We start from the raw sequence: 19,300 nt of genomic DNA, 5'->3' as shown, positions 1-19,300 counted from the left end.
GGAAATAACTCATGACAAAAATATAAGTAAGAAGGTACTGTAAGAATTATTAATGAAAGCAATAAAATTCATTATGAAGTCCATATCCAAGTTGAAAGAATAAAATCTGCATTTGCTGATAAATTTTAGTGAAAAATGTTATATTTATTGTCACCCTTTTCCAACTTCTCCATTCATGATTAGCTATAATAATTAGATCGTCTTTTAAAGGCATTTTCTTCTTGCAGACTAAATATGTAAATAAGCTCTGTAATGAATAAACCACACTAGCATTATCTGCCCTGCCTAGATAGAAATACATGACAATAAGCACACCATCAATAACTCAAGTGCTAGGGTAAATGTGAGGACATACTTAAGCTGTGTAACAGTGCTTTAGGAAGTGATCCTTTAGTTAGCACTGAATATGCAACATCTCCAGAATTTGAAGCAATATGCCCACATCACTGTACTGATTCTGTGCCAAGAAAAGTAGCTTCTCGGAGCAGGAAAAGATTATCAACTGAAGTGTGGTGTTATGATAAAGCATTTGCACTGTTTTGGAAATCCAAAGCATCTCCCACCTGTGCTGATCTGTGATCTCTGGATGTACAACCTTGTGACTGTTCACTTCACAAGGAGGCTATCTTTTCTGTAATCCAAGTTCTATTTAAGTTCCATTTTGAAAATGAAACTCACCTGCTTTTAGAACTGATCACCAATCTAAACCCTTGAATACTTTGGACTGGTTTCATTTATTATTTTTTTTTTAATTTTATTTTTTTTCCAACACATCATGACTGCAGGTTTTAGCGATTTTAGTGATATAAAATACCAGCAGTCTTGAGTTCTGAACCCTACTGTTTGTTCAGGAGAATTTAGACTCTTAATTTCAACATGTTTTTTTAACCTAATAACAGGAATATGCCAAAACAAATGAAGGTATGCATGCTTTAGGGAGTGCAGACAAGTATAGAAAAGAAGGGCTTGCACCAACTTCTAATTAATCTTTCAAATTGACTTCAAAAATTTGTCATGGGAAGTGTGGGAACTCTACACATAACAGTATGCATGTACGTTTGAAATACTTGTCTTACAAATAGGACAAATATTTTAAGACAGCTATGCTACTAATATGGTTTAGAAAAAGAAGCCAAGCAACAAAATATGAATGAAAATGTTATATAACTTTTGTATCCAGAATATTGATTCTCTATAAATAGTTTATAGAACATGCACAGTTTATAATAAATTAGGCAGCCTTTATATGATTCCTTTTTTTTGTTTGTTTTTTGGATACATGGCATTTGTATTATGTAGCTTCTACTCTTCTCAGTTTAGTAGGTGATTTATTTGAGCATACTCAGTTTATCTTATGAAAGTTTAACATTACTATTGTTCCTGTTGTTAAAGTGAATGAGAAAAGTAACACGATTATTTGTTAAAATCAGAGATGTTAAGGTGTCAATTACTAGTGATATTTAACAAATATATGAAAGTAATAGAACATTATGAAGCTTGAATATGTGTTGTTTTTAAAAGGAGCCATTGAGTTCCTTTTTATATATGTAAGAACATATTTATGTTCTTAAAGAGTACATACTGTGTAGGCTATAATGAATATAGTTCTACAATGTTTGCTTCTTTTGTACGACACAACAGCAGTAGCAATACATAAGCCTATTGTAGTAGGTTTACGTGGCAAGATTTTGGTAGCAGGGGGCCATAGGGGTGATTTCTGTGAGAAGGATCTAGAAGCTGCCCCATGTTTGGTAAGGGCCCCACTGTTTCCCAGAGCTGAGCCAATAAGCAATGTTGTTTTGTGCCTCTGTGAGAGCATATTTAAGACAGGAAAAAAAAAACGCTGCACCACACAGCAGCCAGGAGACCGAAGGGAGTGAGGAACAGCCTTGCAGGTGCCAAGGTCAGTGTAGAAGGAGGGGGAGAGGTGCTCCAGGCACCGGAGCAAAAGTCCCCTGCGGCCTGTGGTGAGGACCATGGTGAAGCAGGATGTCCCCCTGCAGCCCATGGAGTACCACGGTGGAGCAGGGTTCCACACTGCAGCCCGTGGAGGAGACCATGGTGGAGCAGGTGGCCCTGCACCGACGGAGGCTGCCGCCTGTGGGAAGCAGTTCTGGAAGCAGTTCTGGAAGAGCTGCTGCCTGTGGGAAGCCCACACCGAATCAGTTCATCAAGGACTGTATCCCGTGGGAGGGACCCCACAGCACAGGGGACAAGAGTGACCAAGAAGGAGTGGCAGAGAAGTGCTGTAGACTGACCATAACCCCCATCCCCCTGTTCCCCTGTGCCACTTGGGGGAAGGAGGTAGAAGAGGGTGTATGGGGGGGGAAGGTGCTTTTGGTTTCTTTCCTTTGTTTCTCACTTCTCTAGCTTGTTAGTAATAAATCTTAGTGTCTCCCTATGACGAGTCTGTTTTGCCCGTTACAATAATTACTGCGTGATCTGTTTGTCCTTATCTCAAACTTTGAGCCTTTTTCATCTTATTTTCTCCCCGTTCCTCTTTGAGGAGGGGAGTGAGCGAGCGGCTGTGGTGGAGCTCAGCTACCCACTGGAGCGGAACCACGACACCTATGACCTAGCATAATAATTTCTTGAAATCATATGACCCTAACAGTCCCAAATTCAAAATGTATTTCTGCATTTTCTTCTGCTTAGAAGCAACAGGTTTCCTACTGCAAATATACATGAGTTAAATCAAATTTTCAACTGTTACAAATACTGTATAGCACAAACTGATTTTGACTTCTAAGTGAAATTGCATCCCTTCTCAATTTTCTTCTCTCTCTTCTGTTCTTCCAAACTGATTTTTCCAACTTCAGCTAAACAAGGAACTATATCACAGACCAAACTAGAAGATTAATGTATTGGAATCAGAAGTATTAAGGGGTACTTAGATCACTACAAAAAGTATAGCAGTTTCATTTAATTGACTTTCCCCAATTGTGCCCAGAATGTTTTTAGAAGCATAAGCATATGTCAGCAAAAACATGTATCATGATAGAGAGAACTGAATTAAACTGACCAGAAATGCAACACTGTAGGAACAGGACAGAGGTGCATGCAGTAGCATTCTTCTCTATATTATTATGAGAAAACATTTTAATGTCCATTTCCATTTCCCTAGTCATATAATGCTAGTACAAAAACAACAACAACAACAAACTCAATATTGATGATATAAGTAAAGGAATGGGAATAAAATAGAAGAAAAAAAAAAAAAGTGAGCTGATCTGGGTTTAAATCCAACAAGAAAGAAATGCTAACAAATGGCTGAGAAAAACGGATGGATACATTTTTTGATATTACACCAGAGCACTGATTTTTGTTCCCTAGTTTAAAAAATGTGAAACTTTAAATCTCAGTTTATATTTTAATATTATGGTAAACAGAAAGGAGCAGGACAGAATAATAATGGATGATTTTTGTTTTTGTTTTTAAATTGGCATTTGGGCCAAAAGTATTGCTTGGTTTATTTTTCCAAGAAGTTTCTCTTGTTGTGGCCTCTCTTTTTAAGCTTTATATCAGCAAAACATAAGCAGAAATAAAAGAGTAATTGAATAAGTGTTCACTGTTGAAAAGAAATAAATATAACTGCTGTTTAACTAGCAAAAAGTTTTTACACCAATTTCAGGCTAAGTGCTATTCCACAGAGAGACATAAAACTGCACTTGAAGTGACCAAATATTATAGATTAAAAATGTGCTAAATTGAATAAATATATAACATATTCTAACAATCTGAGAAAGTAATCAACATTGTAAAGAGAGACAAAAAAAAAAAAAACACAGATAAATAGTATTCTGGAAAGTTATATTACAGTTGTATTATAATGTCCTAAAAATAAATTATTTCTTAATAAATCATGCAGGAAAAATATTTAAAACAATATAACTAACAGTACCAACACTGCTTCAAGCATTAGACTGGAAAAGGATTTTATTGTCAACTGATGAAATGATTTTTTACAAACCTGCTTAGAATTGCTTTCCAACTTCTGCACAAGGCTATCCCAACGCTGGGCAAAATTTTCAAGACGGCTTTCCAGCTTCTGAGCTACTGCTTTATTTTTCACAGCTACAAGGAGGTCTTGGCTGAGTGAGTTTAGCTTACTCATCATTTGCCTTTTCATTTCCAGGTCTCCTTTTAGGATCTGTTAAGCAAAGCAACATCAGGAAGACAAGTAATTCAAATGGGGAAAAAAATCCTTTGAGGAAATATCCTAAAAAGAGGATCATAGAATCATAGAATATCCTGAATTGGAAGGGATGCACAAGGATCATCGAGTCCAACTTCTGACTCCACAAAACTCACCACCCAAAAATCAGACCTTATGTTTGAGAGCATTGTCCAGATGCTTCTTGAAATCCAGCAGACTCGGTGCTGTGACCTCTGTCCTGGGGAGCCTGTCCCAGTGCCCAACCACCCTCTCAGAGAAGAGCCTTTCTCTAGCACCCATCCTGACCCTCCCCTGTCCCAGCTCCATGGCATTCCCTTGGGTCCTGTCACTGTCCCCAGGGAGCAGAGCTCAGGGCCTGCCCCTTCACTCCCCTCATGAGGGAGAGCTGCAGGTCACCATGAGGCCTCCCCTCAGCCTCCTCTGCTCTGGGCTGAACAAACCAAGAGACCTCAGCTGCTCCTCATACACTTTCTCCTATAGACCATTCATCATCTTTGCAGCCCTCCTTTGGATGCTCTCTAATAGTTTTTATGTCCTTCTTATATTGTGGCGCCCCAAATTGCACACAGTACTCCAGGTGAGGCTGCACCAGTGCGGAGCAGAGCAGGACAATCCCTTTCCCTCAACCAGTTAGCAATGCCATGGCCAAGCCACCCTAGGGTATGGTTGGCCCTCCTGGCTGCCAGGCCACACTGCTGGCTTACGTTCAGCTTGCTGCCAACCATAACAACTGGATCCACTCCATGGGGCTGCTGGGCTGCTCTCCAGCCTCTCATCCCCCAGTTGCTACAAATGTTCAGGGTTGCCTCTTCCCAGATGCAGAATCTGGCAATTGCTCTTGTTTATGCCTATTTTATTTTATTTTTTGATTGCCCAGCCCTGTAGTCTGTAAAGATCTTTCTGCAAGGCCCCTTCACCCTCAAGGGAGCCAACAGCTCTTCCTAATTTAGTGTCATGTGCAAACTGAGCATGCATTTGAGTCCTGCATCCTGATCATTTATAAAAGCATTGAACAGAACTGGCCCCAAAATGGAGGCCTGAAGAACCCCACTGGTGACTGGCCGACAGCCTGATGTATCCCCATTTACTTTAACCCTCAACCCATCAGTCAATGTTCACCCATTGTGTTATGTATTTGTCTGGCTATATGCTGGACATTTTGTTCGGAAGGACACTGTGAGAAACAGTATCTAAAGCTTTGTTGAAATCCAAAAAGATTGCATCTACTGACTTCCCTTGGTAAAGATTTGAAAATGGTCAAGCATATTTCATACAAACTCCTATACTTCTAAGCTGCTGTTACTGTAAAAACTGCTGGTAAAGCTGACATAGTGGAATGGACAGACTGCACTTTCACAAAGCAATATAACATGACAGGTGGAGCAACTCCAGTCATCAAAGCATGCCTCAGGTGGTGGTATAAATCAAAAAAACTAATAGCTGTGTGGCTTTATAACCTTAAAACTGCAGTAATGTTAACAACTATATCAACATTTCAAACAATGTTTCTTCAAACATTTGTTGTGCTTTGCCATATACTGCATATTAAAACTGGAAAAAAAATAAGGTTTCTGGAAAACTAATTTTTAACCCCAGAGAAGGGTTAAAAATAAAAACACAAATTAAAAAAAAATGAAAGAAAGAAACGAAAAAAGTTCTTAAAATAAGTAACTTAGTGTTGACAGTATTGAAGAACCATATATTCCTCATCTTTCTCAGATCTGAGCAGCTCCTGGTTATACAGCAGGAATTCCCAAGGAATCCAGAAGGCTGGGGAGTCTTAGGAGCACTCCTGAGTGTGCAAAGAACATGGCAACACAGCTGGGAGTCTGGAAACCCCAGTGTGCAACCTCTGCCCCCTGGGAGTCACCATACAGCTTGAAGGCATAGATGCTAATGGCAAACAAGGTATCTACAGTCTTCTTTACATCTCTACTGCAGTAAACTACAAAGGGATCCAGAAACTCCTGGGATCTTTACATACAAACCTCTCTGTAAAGTAGGCTGTTGAAAGATCCAAGAGACATCCACAGTTTCAGCTGCCATCTAGAATTTTTTTCATTTTATTTTAATTTTCTTAACTGTACAGGTTTACCTCATTCAGTTTTGTACATTAATTATTAATTCTCCGCATACTTATGGGTACTAACCAGGGCCACATTATGAACTCTTTATGCAGCTGAGGGTTGCAATCTAAACCTCAAGTCTACACATTTCAAAAGGGATAATTATACTATTATTATAGATAGATTATAGATGTAAGTTAGCATACATATACTTTTCTGTAGCCACATGCTCCAAAACTGTAATATAAAACACATCTAAGTAAATAAAAATGTGAAGCCTTTGTAAACATTATTATGCCATTTATATGTGATTTGAAACATCGTAACCACTGATGTTAGGTACCGCAAATATCAAAATTAAGTTGACATCTCCCTAAGAAATAGCTGCTACCACGATTCATATTTAACAATCTGTTTACACAGTAGCAGATCTAACACAGGGAACAGACTAGGTGTAAAACAAATTACCAGCTTAAATTTTGCAAGGATTACTATATTTTACTTTTCCCTGGGGCATAAACTGTCAGAAAAAGCTTGTTTGAAAACTCCATACCATCAAAACCATCAGAAGTTGTACTCAGTGAAACATCATTAGAAATTCTGTCTTTGAATGTTTTATTTCCAACCTCTGTTGATGTCAACAGCTGTATAAAATGAGTTCAGCATCAAGCCAAGATACAAGAGTACAACCAATAAATGAAACAATACAAAGGGAAGGTTGCTAAAACTTTCTGTCAAAGCTACTGCTCACAACTACTTAACGCTCTTTTGTGATAGTAACAGTTAAAGACATACTGGAGGATTCTGTTTTCACATTTCCTTACTGAAAACGTGCTGGTATTCTACAGTAACCAATACATGCTCTAGTTTTGTTTTTTTTTTTTCCAGTACAAGAATAGACTTTGAGCTTATATCAAAATATGTAATTTAGCTATATGCAAGAAAATAAACAGGACTGTTTGCTTTATGAAATGAATTATCAAATAACTCAGTCATAACTTCTATCAAGTGCATACTGTAAACTCCAATATTTGAACATTTTAAAGCAGTTTCCTTATTTGTGGTTAATGTGCTTTCACCAGGTGTTTTTTTTTTCTTTTTTTTTTTTTTTTGTTTTGCTTCCAAGTTTTTACTTTAGTTATTACTGTTTTGCTTTTACTTAAACCTCACCAAAAACATTCTTGGCTCATTGAAATATTCTAGCAAGCAACATCTGCTGTAAATTAATTGGTTGGCTGTTGATTTATTTGAGTAAGAATCACTGTTAATACAGTATCTTATTTATTTCTTCTAATAAGTAAAGAAATTTGCATTTAGTGAAGCAAGTGAAAATTTAACTATATGTTAATCAATTGAATTTATTAATTGAATTAACTATTTTATACCTTTGCAGTAGTTCTCAGCATTTTTTTATTAAAAAAAGAGTAATACCATCCCTTTCATTTTACAGGCAGCAAAACTTAAGCGCAGAACATGGAAAGAGCATATCAAGCCCATGCCATAACTGCCAATAAAATTTCACTTCATTCTGCACGCTTATGTTATGCCTTCTCCGTACATCATATCCTCCAATTTATTTCATGCTCTACATCACCCTTTGTCTTGTGTAAGAATTAAAAGGTAATAATAACCCATTTATTATAGGGAAATATTTTTAGAACTGGAGCAACTACACTTCAAGATCAGAAACAAATGAACACAAGTCAGTGTTAATACATGAGCAAATACAAAATATTTAAATATATTAATAACACATATACATATATATAATTTTAATATATATAAATTCTGAATGAATCCTCTTGCATAAGCCATTTGATGTTAAGAAATACTTTTTTAAAAAAAAATAAAATTTACTGAACAAAAAGTATTACACACAGATATTGTGGATACTATTTATAAATTAAGAAGAAATCTAATTGACTTTATAACAATTTTAAAAAAAAAAAAAAAAAGAAAGAAAAAGCTAGAACTGGATGAATTGGTAATGGATCAAAAAGAAATTTCACCTATTCATTTCAGCTGGTAAAAAATAACAATGAAAACTCGACTGCTAAAGCCAACCAAAAAGGAGAGACAGCATCATAATAATTAGAACCTCCTGAATCTTTTTTTTTTTTTTTTATGGATTTCAAGTTCCCACTGTCCAGAGTGTATCCTAATTTCCATATACTAGAGCATTCTGACACCAAATTGAAAATCAAAGTTTAATTTACATAGTTACAAACGTGTTTTGATTTGCCTCCATTTCCCAGTTTGGCAGAATGACATCTGAGAAAGAAACCACAGAGAACTAGTATTTGTGAGCCTGCAGTCAAATTTCTGGCAAACATGTTTGTTAATACGAAGTGAAATGATCAGAATTTGGGCTGCCATAATCTCCCAGCACTTGTAAAAAAAAAAAAAAAAAAAAAAAAAAAAAAGGAATCCACATATAGACAATCCCAATACTTCTGTTTAGGATTGGGATTATCAAACCAGGTAGTTCATGTAAAATAGGACAAATAGGCTGGAAGCTCTTCTGCCATATCATGATATCAAAACTAAAAGCTTAAGATATGATGTTCATTCCTACTGAACTTGTTTGAAAGCAAACAAAAAAACAAATACTGCAGTTTGCTGCTTGAGATGATTAGACAACTGGTAGACTGAGCTACCGTACTGTATAAGCATTTTTATGTTCATAAAGAACGTATGTGAATTCTCATTATTACAACCCTAGAAAAGGCTGGCCCTAATTACATGTATTATGGCCATTTTTCATGATGGTTGCTTCATTACACCCAAACACATCACTATGTCCAAAATAGCATAAACAAAAAGGCAAGTATGATAATGCCTAGGAGTCTTTTTTTTTTCTCTCATATAATTTTTTTCATATTGACAAAATAAATAATAATATAAATAAATAATAACATCTGTTTAAACAGAAAAATGAAGTTCCTAAGTTCAAAAAGAAAATGAAGTTCCTAGTTACAATACTAATCTACCCACTTTAACAAAAACATGGACGTGAATGTTTCCTTTCCTCTAAAATGCATAAGCAGTCATTCTTTTGTATAAGATAATGCCTAACACACCATTTTATTTTCAAAACTCCTATCGTTATAGAACCATGTCTAGTTTGTGCCAAGTTTTGCATCTTTACAGGTAAGGCATCTTTTTAAGCCAGCAAGAACATTCTGTCCATAAAGATGATAAATTGTAGAGTATTTTCTGAAGAATAAGGCAGAATATATGTTGAAAAGGGTGTATTTCGTGAATGTATGTGGATTCCCAAAACACGCTTGAGGTAAAGTTGTAAAGTAATATAAATATTAAAATTTAAAGCTTTTATGTCTTTAGCTTTTTCAAGTTTAGGGAATGTATAATCGATTTTGCTGTATGATAATTACTTACTCACATGCATATGCATATGTCTTTCTGCATATATATAATCATATATTTAAGACACAATGCTACTGCAGTTCACTATCAGAAGAGACAACCAAGAAACATATCTGTACCTACAAGTTAACTTATTAGCAAGATCATGGACCAACCAATTTCACACACTATTCCATAACATCCATTCCCAGAAATATGAAGCAACTATTCTGTTAAACTGTATTGACTGAGAGTAGGATAAAATCACATGCACTCATATTCATGAATGGGAAAGCTGAGCATAATACAGGACAATAAAAAATACATACAGTTATTTTGTGTAGACTGGTCAACATTTCATTTTGATCTTTAAAGCCAGTTGTATGAATTTTGCTCAGAGCATCCTCTTTCTCAGTAAGCCATGCATCAAAAAGGCACTGAAAAAAGATTGAAGAGAACAGCATGAAAAGGCTTCATTCAGGCCATTCCTAGTGCAATTTTTGGAAGGATGTTCCAATTTATAGCTGCTAACACTACTCACCTGCTCTTCTGCAAAGTGCTGCCATTTTCTAAGAATATCTTGCAGAAGGACCCATCGCTCTTCTGTCCATCTGCAGATGGCTGCCCACCGGTTTCCAAAGTGCTAGAAGGAAAGAAAAACACAAAAAAGTATTTGATTACATTTTTAAATACAATGCAATCTGATCTTCCTATAGCACAAATGTTTGTGATAACACTTTCATAACTCACTTTTTACAATCTTAAGTCCTTAAAATATGTTGCATGTTACACTGAAATAGACTTACTGAAAATAAGTCTTACTGAAATAAGACTCAAGTGGAGAGAATAGGAAAAGTGATATAGCCAGAAAGAGGGAGATAATTTCAACAGTAATCTAAAGACATATTTTTCTGTTACGTCTTTGGCACTGTTCTGTCAAAAAAAATAAAAATAAATAGAAAAATCCATAACTTTATGAATCCCACTGCACTACTACTTGAAATGTAATTACAGGGGCCCAAACAATTAACTGTAACAATAAAATATCTGTTTCTTAAGTTGTTCTGTCAATGCAGTTGATCTAAGTTCTTTTTCTCCTTACAAAATTGTCATAAGAGAAAATAAACCTTTAAGCTAGCAGTAGCGCAAACCACAGTGAGGTTTCTTGTATATTTCTAGCATATGCTACTATATATCTGTGCAAAATGCTATGTTGTTCTTTCCCTCATTTTAATTGAAAGTGAGCATTATCACTTTACTTAATTTTCCTGTCAACCTTGAGTGAAAAATGCCTGAGACAGGATAGGACTTACTAGAGCTGTGATGGTGCAACATGCTATAAAACTTTTATTGTAACAAATTACAATGATTTAATTACCCTTGAACGCCATATGCAAATTATTCAACTCCTCCCAAATAAGAAACCTTATAAAATCTGAAGGATACTCTATACTACTGTGTTCTTATTTTCCATCAACTTCAATTTCATATGTATTGATAAAATTATTTTGTTTTCCTTTTTCCTATTTATTCAGATTTCATATGTTTTTATTTATTTTTCATGGGGTATTAAAATATTATATCTAACTGAAATGCATGTAAAAGATCCAAACATACTTTCTATCAAAATTGAAATTTTTATTTTGCACTTCCTAGGAAATGAAAGGTAAAGCTTTAGGTTGCTGTTTGAATTTGTGGCTTTTTTTGTGACAATTTTATATCAAAGTAAAAAGTAAAAACATTCCATATTTTTCTGAAGACTCACACCATAATAAATCTTGCAGAGTGAACAGGCAGTTGTCATGACATTCAGTCATATCATTACTGGTGAAACACTTTTGCCTCCAACTTACTAGGAAACACTGCAACATTTTATTCATTTATTTTAGCTCTCATCATTAAATAAATTTGCAAATTGCATGATAATTGCTGCAGAAAATAATTGATGACCAGCCAATAAAAATATCATTTTTTTAATGCCCTTTGTAGGAAACTCATGACTTTATAGATAGTATTTTTTGGCCTCACAGGCTAAATACTATGTGTATTGTAATGCATAGTCAATAACACCCTTTCTGCATAAATTGTTATTTTGACTAATTTTACTGATCTGAAAAACTAAAAATCTTATGTAGCAACATGATGATAAATTATGTTTAGTGTCATTTTTCCTGAATCTGATTACATTTCCACTCTACCTCTAGAGAATTTCAACCCCTTTTTCCAAGCCCAGAAGGTAACCTAGCAGATCTGCAAATATGTAGCACCCATACAGTTTTTAACATTCAAATAAAGTGTTTTTTTTTTTTTTTTTTCTTTTTTTTTTTTCTTCCCCTTGGCATCTTTGCTTACTAATTACTAGTCCAGAAATCACGAACATATCATTCCTTAAAGTTCAGATGCTTCTTCTCTGAAAGTCTTTCCTAACAAGTCCCACAATTCAGGGTAATTTTTACTAGTCAACTACTAAAAAACATTGTAATAATTCAATAAGTCATAAGAAGGGCTTCTTGTCATTACATAACAACGCTCAAGACTAAATACTTCATTTTCCATATGCCCTTTTTTCTCCACTAGCACAGGAGAAAATTCTATCTGTTTGTAAAATTCTCTGTATACAGATGGTGAGGTGAACCACATTTCGTTGTTTTGGTGCCTAAAGGTCTGAGTAACAGCAAAGTTTACGGATGCTAATTACATACTGTATTTTTAAAATACACTTACAGATTTTACTAAAAGATTCGTAAATAATGCCAAAGTCAAGCAGCAAAAGTTTTGGGACACTAACCTCTGATGTTTTCAATGTTTTTAGTAAAGTCTTTTCATGACCAGACATCTCTTCACTGGTAAAACAGATCTAGATCAGAATAAATTTCTCTGCGCAAAATTAAGTGATAATTCAAAAAAAAAAAAAAAAATCTGGTAGATACAAACTCTGATGCAAGCCAAATGCAATCATGTGGGAATTGTGTATAAGGTGAATAATGACTACTGAATCAGATGGCGCTCAGTTTTGCATCTTTTTTCACACCAAATAGTACTTGATGCTGTAAGTAGCCTGTGTGATATCTGGGAACTCAGGCTGCACCACAGTTTTTGCTCCCAACACCCAGGAAAACATATCTCCAGAGAACTTAGCTGAATCCAGAGTAAAAAGTAAAATGTCTTCTTGCTCCTTTGAAATGCCTATTTTTATGGCCCTAACTGGAATTTTCAGAGAAATTTGCATGCAAAAGAAACTTTTCTTGTATTGAGAGGACTCTGAAAGAATGTTCTTTATGACTACAAAGGCAGAATATAAAACATTCCCAGTCTGCAAAAAAAGGTCAAAGTAAGCAAGTACATGAACAGGATAAAATGAATAAAAACAATGCAACTCTTGGGAACACTGGAGTGAATGAATAAAAAAAGGGAAATAATAAGCCTGAAGTCTGCAAGTCTGCAACTAATAGAAGAGCTTTTTTTTTTTTTTGTAAGATGCTTCTTTAAATAGAGTAATGCTATCCACTCCATAAAGTAGTGAGAAATAACGGATTTTTTTTTCCATACATATATATGTATATATATGCAAAATCAAATTTAAAAACAAGTGTTTAGCAATTTCACTGAATTTACCCTGTGCAAAATTTGATGTATTTCTGCAAGAACTAGCTATACTTCATCATTAACAAAAGGACAGTACCCTGAATAATACATGTATGAATATACAGTAGACTGTGTAAATTACACTCTTGGTTCCTTTCCTTCAGCAGCCATCAAGCAGTATTTGATATATCTAATGCAGATCTCATTCCAGCATGGATCGCTGAAGCTTGGGGAGAACACAAATTTGCATCAGCCTACCAAAGTCCTTAAGGGACCAACTGTCTGCTGGGTATAATTAGAGTAAAAATTCCCTACCTTCAGGGCTTCTTAATGCCTTTCAATGATTTCTCTTGGCTGAAGGCAATTTCCCCACACGTACTGAGAAATAAGTCAGACTATAGCAACTGATTCGCTAGCACAGTCCTCTGATTTTGAAGCATGAAATACAGATTTGAACCTTAGTTTGCATCTGCCTTTTTGGTAAATCTCTGGACTGCACCTATTGGGGTCTAGGAGTTACGTGTCTAAATAGCCAGTTCTTGACAGCAGTATAAACACATGGAGTCTCACAAAATGTCTCACTGATATGTCAAGTAAAACATGTGATATCAAGTAAAAGTACATGTAATATTCACACTCACCCAGGCTAACTGTAGTCTCTCAGACTACCTTGTGGCAACAACTGTAAAAAGTCATTTTTACTTTTTTTTTTTTTTTTTCCCCAAAAAAAAACGTTAGCTTATCTATGGAAAATTTATTGCAGGGAATACTTTTGGCTTCTACACCATTAACTGCCTCTTAAATAGGACTCGGACACACACACACACATATATATACATATATATGTATGCATGTAAGCATACACATACGTATTTTGCATATATATATTTGTATATACATGTACATAGATGCACATATATATTTCAGGAATCACCACCTCAAAAATTTTCAAACAGAAAGACAACTGAATTGCAGCTGCTTGGAAAATGCATTCTCGACTATTACATGGCGATAACATTTCACTTTCTTCAAAATCTGATCCTGACCAGTATCTCACTCAGGCAGCCTTATTAAGTCTCTCGTCTGACAGCACACACTCTTGTTTTGTTCTGCTTTAAAAGTCAGATTGACAGATATGTAATCAGGCTTTGAACTTTGCTCCACTGTGCTTTTGTCAAATGCTTTAATGGGTGGGCCTGTGAAGTCTCTCCTGTGCTTATATATTCAGTTTGCAAGTAACACATGAAGAAAACAAACAAACAAACAAACAAAACACCCTATGTTCTCATACACTCAGGAAAGGTGATATAATATTTTGCTAGTACAGTGAGTGAACTGTGGTAACTCCTTGGCATAAAGGCATGAAATTTTGCAGACCTCCCTAAAACCCTAATCCCCGTGACCTTTTATCTGTATTTTGTTGTTATCAATACTTGGAATACTGCTACATATTCTGTGACTTCCAGAGCAACGGGATTATTGAACTTTTCTTTCAGTCTCTTCTTTAAGAGAGCATGATTGAAGGAGGGAGCTGTACAGCAGCAGGACTTCCCCACACCACCCTGCACACTGCTCAGAGTGTGCCTGTGCTGCAGAATACACTGCCTCAGGAATTAACTTGCTGGCATCGTTCCAAGAATATACCTGAAATGACAGTGACAATACAAATATAACTCCTCAGTGACAGTAACAATTGAGCATCCTTTATTACAGACACCTTCTCTACTGGTATGGTTAAAAAGGGGCATATTTCCATTGTGCTTCATTTACATACATTATTCTTTATGCTTCTTTAATGGGGTAAACACAACACAGTAATGTGTGAGTTCTATTTAATGAAACTGCTAATAACCTTTTTATTCTGTAGGTTTATATAGGTTCACATAAAATAACCAGAAGACCAAATTAAATATATTAAGAGCCCTCAATCATTTTTACTGATGCTTACACTGACAACCTTGGAGAGTTTCCTGTATGGTTTTTGCTATACATCATACTTTAGTTTTGTTGCACATGCCTTTCCTGTAGGACTTTGGATTCTATGTCACACCTGTAAGACTAGAACATCTTCTGCTTTCCATCATTCCATCCGTTGAACTGGTTGGCTTTCTCCACATACCTAATTTAAAGATAATCAACTCTGCCTGTTGTGAGGAGGGGTGGTGGTGGTAGAGTGCTGCTGTGACCCTATATTTTACTGAAGAACATTAATTCTCCAAAATATGAGATTAGATTAAATGTCCAATAACCAATGGTCTTCTATATTTTTCCCCATACTGTTCAAAGATCTCAGTTGTATATCTTCTAATTTATGAAGTATATTAAATATAGAATGTCTTTTTATTTTATTTTATTTTATTTTTGGGTTATACCATAGCCCTCTTTGCAGGAACCTGCATTTTGCAAACATAGAGTAGTATCCCAGTTAAACCTTTTCCCATCTACTTTTTAATTTCACTCTCCCTCTTCCATTCGAGCTGTTTTCTTAGATTAGTTAAGTTTATAGAACTGTGAATTTGCAAGGGATATATTTCATTCCAATGAAGAACATACAAGCAATTGGCAAGAAATTCTGAGATAAAGACTGTCTTGAGCTGGTATACCATGATTCTGACACCAAAGATAAATTTAAAAAGAAGTAATAATTGATACTTAAGTATAGGCCACATTGTTTCTTTCACAAGGTTGTCTTCCCTGATGTCTAAGCAATTTGTAGTGTCAGTGTCCAGCATCTTAGCATCAATGTGTACTACCTACACTAAATCCCAGACTAATTACAGATTTATTGGGATTGGTACCCAAATTGGCTAGATTCAAGACAGCATACACATCTTACACATCTGTCTGTGCTATGGACTTTCAGCTGAATGTATTGAGAGTTTCTCTGGAGAAATCTTGGCCTTTAATGATTCAAAAACAAAACGAAACAAAACAAAATATTTTTATTTCCTTGAGAAGTGAAACAAAGTGAAGGAAACTACTTTTTCCTTTCTAAAAGAGAAAACTGGAAGGAACGTTGGTTCTAATACCAACATACTTTTTGAACAGTGGCTGGACATCAGACCACCAACTCAGGAATATCTTTCTTCCTGATTCCAGCAGTCAATGTGTCCCAATACTAAGTGTCCATGCAAGTTCACTCAGAAGTTACAGTAAGACCAACACTTTTTTTTTTTTTTTTTTTTTAAAAAAAAAACAACTTTAATTTAAGTAAGTTTGACAGTTTTTAGATCATCTAGGTTGCTAGTTTAATCGCAAATGTGTCTCTGGTGTATCATTTGAGGAGATACTCAAATAATTGTTTTTATAAAGTGGAATATACAGAAGTTATGGTCTGTTGTTTAAACTGTGAATCAAAAGGTGATTGAGAAGAGGTCTGAAACAAATTGAAAGAATGTTGCTGCTAGCTTCTCCCAACACTGGTACAGTACGAAGCCTTGCCATAATAATCCTAAATGATAAACCATTAATAAAACAAGTGTACAGAAGACGATATACTCTGAAAAGGAAAAATGAATCTAAGGACAGACTGAGATAATTCCCTTTATTTCCTAAAAAATGTGAAACTATTGGGAAAGAAATTATACCTTTCTGCCCCTAAAATTTTATTTTTTTTAAACCAACATGTTCTAAATATTTCTGATAACCATTGTTTGTCTAGGTGATCCTACACATGGTTGGTTTAGCTTAATTTTGCTTAGTGCACATAGTTGGTTTTGCTTATTTTTACAGGTCCTCTTGAAAGTTGATGGGGCCAGCATTAGCATTAAATAAATAAATAAATAAATAAATTGGAAATCATTTAATATGAATGTGTCTTTAAGCACCTAACAGTGGACAATGACATATAATGCACTGCAACACCAACACATACCACATGCACAAGTTTCCCATCAGAACAAATATCTTTCAGTAAACTCACAATCCACCTAATTATGTAGGTTCTTGCATGTTATATCCTTCTCCTTAACTATAGCAGAGAATCACATTCCTTCTGTCAGTAGTAATGAAATACAGCTGAGAAACAAAAGCCGAACACTGGTCCTTGGTCTTGAGTATAAATAAATCAGGTTGATACTGAAGGCACCAGAAAAGTTGCTTTAAGATATGTGTAAAATACACACTTGTATTTACGCATCTATACAAAAGTCATAGTCAGAAATATCTACTGAGATACACCAATGTTACAAATAGCTCTTATTCAATCTTTGTTTCACTTAAGGCTCTTTCTCTGAGACAGAAGTCCAGTTCTCTCAGTTCAGTTACCTGAAGCTGCTCTTCCAGCGCAGCAGTAGCTTTGTCTCCACTGTTTTCATCCACCACCACCACCATATGGGTTAGAGAGTTCACCTTTACTTGTTCCTGTTCCAAATCATCTTGAAATGCCTATAATTAAAACATAAATGATGGAGAATATATTCCCAACTAATAAGGCACTGTGTATTTGGAGTTTCCCTGACTAATGTGAGTAACTAACCAACTGCAAGAACCCCGTAATCCTATTGTAAACTCAATACTAAGTTTTAAATGTATTTAGTCAAAATAGTGTACACATACTAACATAAGCATATTTTGTAGACTTCTATTCCTTTCACGAAAATAGCTTACTATTACTTACTCACAAGGCATAACTCTTACAGTATTTTAGACTGAAAATTTGGCATGAGAAATTATTTGTTGAGTTGATGTGGTTGATGATTTATAGATATTACAGGATCTATACATAATAAACATTGGGTTAGATTGTGTACTTCATTAGCATATTAAAATATTTTTTAATTTCAAAAGTTTTAAAGTTATTCATTTTTTACATTAAACAATCACATATGATCTTTGGCTGGCACTCCTACAAACAACAATAACATAGGATCAAACTATGTTAATTATTCAAGACTAGGAAATGCCACACCCTTATTGCAGAAAGCAGGACATAAATTGAGACGGGCACTTGATGATTTCTGAACATGAAAAAAAAGGTTTCTTGCCCATTGACTTTTGGTATTCAGCCTGCTACAGGCTGTAATAAAACTCAGGACTGCTTTTTTTTTTTTTTTTTTTTTCCTGAGAAATAGTAAACTGCTAAAAGTGAAGAAAAATCTATTAACATTTGCACAAACTGGTATTTGAATAATTTCAAACTTCTTCAAATTTCTACAACTCTTGACACTTCTCTGACACTCCCAAAATTTCCCAGACTTCATGCAATATACATCTAATCAATTATATCAGTTATTCCCTCCATCCTCACAGCTCATTTATAAGGGCAGTATGGAGGTCTCATACACCTTCACTCTCTTCAGAAGACAGTCTACCGTATTGTCACTAAACACTTAACCTATATATATAGGTTTATATATATATATATATATATATATAAACATATATAAAGAGTAAAGGGGAAAAGAAGAAAGGATTTAAGGTACTGGAACCTCTTAGTGGGTTTTAGTGTCTCCTCTTTTTTTTTTTTCCTTCCCTAACTTTCTGTGCAAGATGGAGACTCCACCTTTCTGCTTGTTAACAAAAATAAAATCAGTCAAGCTTCTGTCACCAAACATTGAACTGAAGAAGTAGATTTATTTGCTTCTTCTCTCTGCTGAAATGCAACAAGAGAACGAGTGACAAAGATGGGAAAAACAGGAGCTAAAGAAGCATTGGTACTGAAACTTCAAGTCACAGAGAAGGCAATATTCATTTTCTTTTCATTTTTATCTATCTCAAGCTTTATCTTAATGTACTAAGAACAAATGGTAAATGTTAAACTCCTAATAGTTATCCCACTGTATTAAATTACTGGGTTCTGTATTTTGTTTCTTAAAGAAAACTTGAAATACACTCTCATCCCACTCACCCAAAAACCAGGTATCCAAGATCACATCCTTTCTGACACACTTTTTAGGTATTTATAACTAGCTACCAACAAACAGAAGAATGTGGATAAACAAAGTCCTGGACTGTGCCCCCAACACCTGAGTTGAGTGTGCTCCAGTGACTAATATATAGTATGATAGCCACAGTCTGAAAAATAACATGGTTAACTGTATATGTCAAGTCACAGTGGAAACCTTAAATGTATTACAAACTATGTTAAATTTTACCCTATCAATTT

At 35.1% G+C, this 19,300-nt stretch overlaps 1 protein-coding gene across 13 annotated transcripts in view; it reads right to left on the bottom strand.

Annotated features, from left to right (window-relative positions):
* The window catches only part of DMD (dystrophin), a 1,220,482-nt gene that overhangs the window by 738,641 nt on the left and 462,541 nt on the right, over window positions 1–19,300 (bottom strand). For all 13 annotated transcript variants that reach the window (XM_068686720.1, XM_068686803.1, XM_068686735.1 and 10 more), the window contains 4 exons: window positions 17,461–17,580; window positions 10,151–10,252; window positions 9,939–10,046; window positions 3,971–4,150 (listed from right to left, as the gene is read on the bottom strand). In XM_068686720.1, coding sequence (XP_068542821.1) covers window positions 3,971–4,150; window positions 9,939–10,046; window positions 10,151–10,252; window positions 17,461–17,580 — 510 coding nt within the window. The remainder of the gene's footprint in view (window positions 1–3,970; window positions 4,151–9,938; window positions 10,047–10,150; window positions 10,253–17,460; window positions 17,581–19,300) is intronic.

Source organism: Anas acuta, chromosome 1, assembly GCF_963932015.1.
Source record: "Anas acuta chromosome 1, bAnaAcu1.1, whole genome shotgun sequence".
Classification (NCBI taxonomy): Eukaryota; Metazoa; Chordata; class Aves; order Anseriformes; family Anatidae; genus Anas; species Anas acuta.
This window is presented reverse-complemented; position numbering and strand designations above follow the sequence as displayed.